This window comes from Pantherophis guttatus, chromosome 4 (genome assembly GCF_059756535.1).
Source record: "Pantherophis guttatus breed Tessera chromosome 4, ASM5975653v1, whole genome shotgun sequence".
In the NCBI taxonomy this organism is placed as follows: domain Eukaryota; kingdom Metazoa; phylum Chordata; class Lepidosauria; order Squamata; family Colubridae; genus Pantherophis; species Pantherophis guttatus.
Genome location: NC_142066.1, coordinates 21,262,876 through 21,271,149, shown reverse-complemented (window position 1 = coordinate 21,271,149; position 8,274 = coordinate 21,262,876). Strand labels below are relative to the sequence as shown.

The 8,274-nt window shown below is 40.6% G+C and overlaps 1 protein-coding gene across 1 annotated transcript; it reads right to left on the bottom strand.

The window, feature by feature from the left end:
• Window positions 1-1,400: 1,400 nt before the first annotated feature.
• LOC132711565 (vomeronasal type-2 receptor 26-like) lies at window positions 1,401-7,546 on the bottom strand. The gene is made up of 4 exons (XM_060690938.2): window positions 6,752-7,546; window positions 5,950-6,177; window positions 4,399-4,525; window positions 1,401-2,302 (listed from the first exon to the last, which is right to left on the bottom strand). Exons 1-4 carry the CDS (start codon window positions 7,544-7,546, stop codon window positions 1,401-1,403), a joined length of 2,052 nt encoding a protein of 683 aa, XP_060546921.2.
• Between the last annotated feature and the right edge of the window lie 728 nt (window positions 7,547-8,274).

Here is an 8,274-nt window from a genome sequence, read left to right as displayed (position 1 = left end):
GCTCAGCCATGACTTGGATGATTGAGAATCTTTATAGACATTTAAGTTCCATGGTTTACATGGAGAAAATAAGAGTGGGATAAGGTGCAGAAAAAGTTAGGGTGAAGGAGATGCCTCATCTACATTCTTTTAGTGGATTTTGTCCTTTTTTCTTTGCTCTCAGCCTTTCCCTTAACTTTCTGTTTGAAGGGTGGAATAGAAAATTGGTCAGTATTTTAACAAACTAAACAGATTTATTCTTTACAAATGGAGTCACAAATAAAAAGTGACAAGGAGGATATTAAAAGGCATATCTTAAGGATATAGAAAGTGAAATACAGATAGTAAATACACATAAGTAAGAAGAATTGCTATAGCATTTTGCATACAACATTCCCTGGTGCACATTTTTGTATTGAATGTAAAAGGTAAAGGTTCCCTTCACACATATGTGCTAGTTGTTCCCGCCTCTAGGGGGTGATGCTCATCTTCATTTCAAAGCCAAACAGCCAGCGCTGTCCAAAGACATCTCTGTGGTCATTGGCTGGCATGACTAAATGCCAAAGGCGCATGGAATGCTGTTACCTTCTCACCAAAGATGGTCCCTATTTTTCTACTTGCATTTATTACGTGCTATCGAACTGCTAGGTTGGCAGAAGCTGGGACAAGTAACGGGAGCTCACCCCGTTACGTGGCACTAGGGATTTGAACCACTGAACTGCCGACCTTTCGATCAACAAGCTCAGTGTCTTAGCTACTGAGCCACCACATCTTAAAAATACAATTTGATATAAATTTCATAACATTCCTTTAACTTACTGCAATTGTATTCCAATGTGCTTCTCTGCATTCACTTTCTTCATTACAGAAATAATATCTCTATTAGGAAATTTCCCAGGGTTTAAATTTTGGAAATTGAACCTGAAGGAGAGTAGAAAATGTTTATTTTGTGGCTCAACCCCAAGATGCTCAGTCTTCAGCTAAAGCAGGGGTGTCAAACCCGATTTCATTGAGGGCCACATCAGGGTTGTGTTTGACCATGGGGAGCTGGGGTGGGCATGGCCAGCTCAACATCACTCAGGTCGGGGGCACCTGTGGTGGCCCGAGCGCTCTGCCAACAAAAACAGGCTCCTGAGCTCCGTTTTTGACTGCAACAGCTTCCTGCAACCCTCTTACAGTGAAAACAGAGCTTGGGAGTGTCACCCACAGGCCTTGTGAGCTCCATTTTCAGCCGCAATGGCCTCCTGCAACCCTCTGCCAGCAAAGATGGAGCTCAGGAGGGCTTCATGCAGAAGAACTATAGACCGGTCCTTCACTGTTTCCAGGACAGCCCTGCGGGCCAGTTCTAAGCACCCCACGGGCCTTGAGTTTGACACCCCTGAGCTAAAGGAAGAAATTCTAATTCTCTTACACAAGACCATTTATTTCTTTTTCTTTATTAGTTGCTCCCTGCGATTCAGATCAGGTCTTAGTAAAATCACATAGCATTTGGGGAAAAAGATACAACTTAGCAAGCCAGTGCTGGAGGCCAAGATAGAGAAGACCTCCACAACTACCATGTATTTTCCTTTGGTACTCATGTAGGTTGGAACAAAGGACAGCCAGACACTGCAGAAGACCAACATGCTGAAGGTGATGAACTTGGCTTCATTAAAACTACCAGGTAAATTTTTGGCTAAAAAGGCCACAAAGAAAGATACAATGGAAAGGAAGCCCATATATCCTAGAACGCAATAGAACATTTTAGTTGAACCTTCATTACATTCCAGTATTATCTCTTCCTCTAATGTGTGCATGTTGACATCTGGGAATGGTGGTGAGGATCCCAGCCAAGTGGCCAAAATGCCTGCTTGAACAAGAGAACAGGAGAGGACAATAAAAATTGGCAGTTTTCTCCCCATCCATTTACTCATCTTGGAATGCGGCTGGATGGCCAAAAAAGCCAGGATCACCATGATGGTTTTTGCTAATATGCATGAAATTGCTACTGAGAAGATGATGCCAAAGGATGTTTGTCTAAGGAGACAAGTTATTTGTATGGGACGGTCAAAGAAGAAGAATGCACAAAGGAAGGAGAGGATGAGAGATACAAGCAGACTGTAGCTGAGACTCTGGTTGTTGGCTTTGACGATGGGCGTATGCTGGTACTTCATAAAAACTCCTAGCACAAAAGATGCAGTCAGTGAAAGGGAGATAGTAAATGAAGCCAAGGTGATTCCCAAAGGTTCTTTATAGGAGAGAAAATGTATAATTTTAGGAATGCACACATTTTCACCATCTTTTACATAGTGATCGTCTGGGCAAGTGATACAGTCATCCATATCTGAAAAAGAAAGCGGTGAAGAGTCTTAGTCATGGATCTTTGCAGTCAAGAGCCTTGAGATAGCTTGGTAATTGCTTCTATCAGACCCTGGGAAAGAAGATGCTTTCTGCCTTAAAGCAAGAGTCAAAAGGTGGTGATGGAAAGAAGGTCACTCCCGTTTGTCACATGATCAATGTCAAGGCTGAGGAAACCAGGACATTCAGACAGTTCAAATGAATATAGCAATAGCACTTCGACTTATATACTGCTTCACCGTGCTTTACAGCCCTCTCTAAGTGGTTTACAGAGTGGGCATCTTGCCCCCAATAATCTGGGTCCTCATTTTACCGACCTCAGAAGGATGGAAGACTGAGTCAACCTTGAGCCTGGTGAGATTCGAATTGCCAAATTGCAGGCAGCCGGCAGTCAGCAGACGTAGCCTGCAATACTGCCTTCTAACCACTGTGCCAACATGGCTCATAATATTATACAGTATACTGTATCTCTCTATGTGTGTATATATACATATACATACATACATACATACATACATACATACATATATATCTATTTTCTTTGTAGGGTTTATGTGTGTTTTTCCTCTAGCCAGGTTTTTCCTATGTAACCAAGGTTTTTCTGCAGCCCTAGCTCAGTAGAATCACATCCACTCGATTCTGGGCTTTTTTCTTTTCTGGCAGCCAGCAAGTTCTTGCTGCCAGGTGAGAGACTTATATAGATCTATTTCTAGCTCATTAGCCTTCATCAGTAAGCCACACCCACATCTCATGTATCCTCCCTGTAAAGGTATAGTATCTATTTTCTTACTTCTTCATAGGATTTATGTGTGTTTTTCCTGTAGCCAGGTTTTTCCTACGTAACCAAGGTTTTTCTGCAGCCCTAGCTCAGTAGAATCACATCCACTCGATTCTGGGATTTTTTCTTTTCTGGCAGCCAGCAAGTTCTTGCTGCCCAGTGAGAGACTTATATAGATCTATTTCTGGCTCGTTAGCCATCATCAGTAAGCCACACCCACATCTCATGTATCCTCCCTGTAAAGGTACAATATCTATTTTCTTACTTCTTCGTAGGTTTTATGTGTGTTTTTCCTCTAGCCAGGTTTTTCCTATGTAACCAAGGTTTTTCTGCAGCCCTAGCTCAGTAGAATCACATCCACTCGATTCTGGGATTTTTTCTTTTCTGGCAGCCAGCAAGTTCTTGCTGCCAGGTGAGAGATTTATATAGATCTATTTCTGGCTCGTTAGCCATCATCAGTAAGCCACACCCACATCTCATGTATCCTCCCTGTAAAGGTACAATATCTATTTTCTTACTTCTTCGTAGGTTTTATGTGTGTTTTTCCTGTAGCCAGGTTTTTCCTACGTAACCAAGGTTTTTCTGCAGTCCTAGCTCAGTAGAATCACATCCACTCGATTCTGGGCTTTTTTCTTTCTGGCAGCCAGCAAGTTCTTGCTGCCAGGTGAGAGACTTATATAGATCTATTTCTGGCTCGTTAGCCATCATCAGTAAGCCACACCCACATCTAAATTTATGACCGGGCCAATATTCTTTTCAGAAAAGATGTATTGTATGTTTGTTTGTGTGTTTTAAAAATAAAAAAAAATACTAAAAAAAAAAAATCAATCGAATTCAAGATGGGCACAAGGTACCTGAGACTAATGATAAATTTGATCCCTCCCTCGCGTAAAGCCTGATCATCTCCTACAATCAAAGTTTTATATCCGCCCCAAGGCAGCCCTCAAAGGCTACTTACTTAATTGTCTATTTCTCAAATATTTTTATCCTTAATTCATCATCATGCTTTTTCTCTTGCCAATGTTTCTAAATTGATTAATAAAAAAATTGAAAGTGAGTGAGTTTTCTGTTTCTTCAAGAATAGAATGATTTTTTTTAAAAAAATTTGATTTATATGCCACCCTTCTCCGGAGACTCAGGGCGGCTTATATTGCTTAGCGCATTGTAAGCCACCCTGAGTCTCCGGAGAAGGGCGGCATATAAATCAAATTAAAAAAAAAAAGAGGCAGTCAAGCAATGACTGAAGTAAAATTTCATTAGCTCTCAATTCTAGTATAGTATGCTTAAAAATGGGGCAGACCTACCCATCAGATAGGAAATCTTTTCTTCTTCACATCGAAAACAATCATAGCAACAGAAGGGCTCAGCCTCCTTCTTGACCTTGTGAAATCCAGGCTGGCAGGGATCATTGCACAGAGAAGTAGGGGGTACCTGTCCAAACACATTAAGATGGAGATAATGTAGTTTTAGGATGACTATCATCATGATTTATCACTTGTTGCTTGTATCTACACTGAAAGCATATGCACTGGAGACAAATTCCTTTTGTGTCCAGCCACACTTGGCCTATAAAGAATTCTATTCTATTCTGTTCTGTTCTGTTCTGTTCTGTTCTGTTCTGTTCTGTTCTGTTCTGTTCTGTTCTACTCTATTCTACTCTATTCTAATTCTTCTCTTCTCTACTCTACTCTACTCTACTCTACTCTACTCTACTCTACTCTACTCGATTCTTTATTTCAGTTTCCATCTGTCAACTGCTCAGTTTAATGGAATGAAGAGTTTTCACATAAAGTTGGATGCTCTTGGCTCTAAGAATTTGCAGTTTTGTAAACCATTGAACCATAATGAACCATTTCTTAGTTCATTATTTATCAACTTCCCAAAAAATACACTTTCTACTAATAATTTTCTGCTTAAAATATGCCAGTGGCCATATGAATCTATTTCAAATTTCTTAGAGTGGTTGGAAAAATGCTTTTGTTCATTTGTTAATATGAAATCTGCTACCACCTTATTCAGATGGATAGTGAGGTGGGCAGAATATAAATTAAATGAAAATTGCATTAAACAAAGAAACAAAGAAACAAACAAGCTGCTAGCTAGCAAGCAAGTTAAAAGATGCTTGCTCCTGGGGAAGAAAGCTATGGCAAATCTAGACAGCATACTAAAAAGCAGAGATATCACTCTGCCAACAAAAGTGCATATAGTCAAGGCTATGGTTTTCCCAGTTGCAATGTATGGCTGTGAAATTTGGACCATAAGAAAGGCTGAGCACCAAAGAATTGAGGCCTTTGAACAATGGTGCTGGAGAAGACTCCTGTGAGTCCCTTGAACTGCAAGGTGATCAAACCGGTCACTCCTAGAGGAAATCAACTCTGACTGCTCTTTAGAAGGCCAGATCCTCAAGATGAAACTCAGATACTTTGGCCACTTAATGGGAAAGAAGGACTCACTGGAGAAGAGCCAAATGCTGGGAAAGATGGAGGGCAAAAGAAGAAGGGGATGACAGAGAATGGGGTGGCTGGATGGAGTCACTGAAGCAGTCGGTGTGAGCTTAAATGGTCTCCGGAGGATGGTAGAGGACAGGAAGGCCTGGAGGAACATTGTCCATGGGGTCGCAATGGGTCAAACATGACTTCGCAACTAACAACAACAAGTAAGCAAGCCACCACCCTGTTCAGATGGATTTAGCTAGCTAAGTAAGTAAGTAAGTAAGTAAGTAAGTAAGTAAGTAAGTAAATAAATAAATAAATAAATAAATAAATAAATAAATAAATAAATAAATAGCTGCTAGATAGCAAAGCAAGTAATCAAGCCAGCAAGCCCTTATTTCAGCACAATGATCTTTTGGCTACCTGTTTGAAATCTCCATGCCACTGAATTCTTTCATCAGTCACCACAAATTCTTTCTCTGAAAATGTTTTAGGATTCAATCTTCCCACTTTCACCCTGGTGTAGGAGCCATTTGGAAAAGTGATCAAGTTGATAAGATCAAATCCATCCATCACTTCTCCATGTTCATTCAAGGTGACTTCATCTCCAACACTGTTGTTGAAAGAGATTTTTTGAAGAAGTGAATGGAGCTTGGGGGGGAAAAAGTAAGGCATTTAAAAACATTTTCACCTTTCTGTAACCACCCTGCGCTTCATAGCATTAAGCAGTGGTGAAATCCTCTGTGGATCGCCACCGGTTCGCTGCCCGCACATGTGCGCTGCGCACCTAATGCGCACTGCATGCATGCATGCACATCACACACCAAAATCACGCTGCATGTGCATGCACAACATGCACCAAAAGCACACCGCGCACATGTGCAATACACGCCAAACGCATGCTTCACACAGAAAAAGAAGACTTCACTAGGTAAGTAGAACAGTGAGGGTGGGAACAGCTCTGCCGCACAATTTAGCTTTGCTAGAAAGCAGGATTTCCTGCTTTCTAGCGAATATAAACCGTGCGGCACAGCTGATTATCGGAAATACTGGTTTGGATGGTATTTTTTATTTTTTTTAAACTACTGGTTCGACTGAACTGGTAGCTTTTTTTTTACTACCGGTTTGCCAGAACCGGTAGTTTTTAATCACTACTGGTTCTCCCAAACCAGAACGAACCAGTAACATTTCACCCCTGCCAGTAAGGTTAGGAAGGAATTGTTACCTGCCAGGGTTCAATATCTTGAGATCTTGGTACTGCCTTAGATCTGTGGTTGGATGAGTACATCGTATCTAAGACATGTGCCATGGCATAAACTGCATTGTAGATGCTGTAGCTGTGACCAGTCATGCTCATTTCAAAGATAGGCGTGGAAAGATCCTGCAGCATCTCTTCTCCAGTACAATCATCTATTGTGGTGGAGTTTGAAATTGAACAACTGAAAGCATTTTCCCAAAAATTATTGATGAAACTGTTTCCATTTGCCAACGAAGGCTTTACTCTCTGAAGAAATTCTTCAAAAGCTAAAACTTTCTTTGAGTGGATTGAAAAGGAAAGGGTGCCATGGAAGATCTGTATATTGAAATCTTTTTGAAATTTGTTTGATACGAAATCAATCTGGGCTGTTGAAATCCACACTTTTCCTGAAGAAACGTTGAACTTCTGTTCTGAAATTAGCATGCTCATCCCGATGTCGTACCACCATAAAAGATCTGCCAGCCAGAACATGGTTACAGTTTCTCCATAAACAACAACTGCATTGGCTCTGCTATTTTGGAAAACTGAGATCTGATTAGGAATTTCTTCAAGAATTTCTTCTATACTGCAGATTGGGTGAGTTTTTGGAATTCTTTTAATGAAGGCTGAACATATTCCCTTCTGAGAAAGTACAGGTTGCAAAACCTCCAGGAAACGTTCCCCACTTTGGTCATCGATACTGACGAGGCCAACCCATGTCCACCTGAAATGCAGAAGTAACTGGACTATCCCCTGAAGTTGAAGGGCTTCATTTGGAACCATGCGATAAAAGGAAGAGAAGTGAGAATCATAATTTACTGTTGGTTGAAATGAACCATAAGAAAGCTAGGGGGGAAAAAAAACCATATGTTTCAAAGAGGAATGAAATGGAAAAATGACAAAATCCTGCATAGTCAGTCAGTCTGTCTGTCTATCTGTCTGTCTGTCTGTCTGTCTGTCTCTATCATCTATATCTATCACCAATCTATTATCTATCTATTATCTATCATCTATCTTTCTATCTCTATCATATAACTATCATCTGTCTGTCTGTCTGTCTGTCTGTCTGTCTGTCTGTCTACCTATATTGCCTATCTTTATCAACTTCCTATCATCTATCATCCCATAAGAAAAGCGAGCATTCCACAAAGCCAGAGCTGCAAACATTGCAACAGTGGTGCCCACACATGTCTGTCCGACATATGGCAGAACATTTTGTGCCTGTATAGGCCTTACCAGCCACCTGCAGACACATTGTGGATAGTTTACAATCTGTTAGATGTCAAGGTCCTCTTCAAACATGATAGACAAACATCATCTATCATCTATCTGCCATCTATCGTCTCTCTATCTCTCTACCTATCTATCATCTGTCTGTCTATCTGTCTATCTATCTCTATAATTTATTTCACTCATCAATCTATCATCTGTCTGTCTATTTCTATCACATCTATCTATCTATCTATCTATCTATCTATCTATCTATCTATCTATCATCTATTCATCTATCC

Bases quoted from the DNA above. Each gene is read 5' to 3' on its own strand.
- LOC132711565 (XM_060690938.2), bottom strand. From the start codon at position 7,546: ATGGTTCCAAATGAAGCCCTTCAACTTCAGGGGATAGTCCAGTTACTT. The intron at 4,526-5,949 runs GTAGCCAAAAGA...GTGTTTGGACAG, and splicing joins GGCATGGAGATTTCAAACAG to GTACCCCCTACTTCTCTGTG. The intron at 2,303-4,398 runs GTAGGTCTGCCC...TTTCTTTTTCAG, and splicing joins AAAGATTTCCTATCTGATGG to ATATGGATGACTGTATCACT.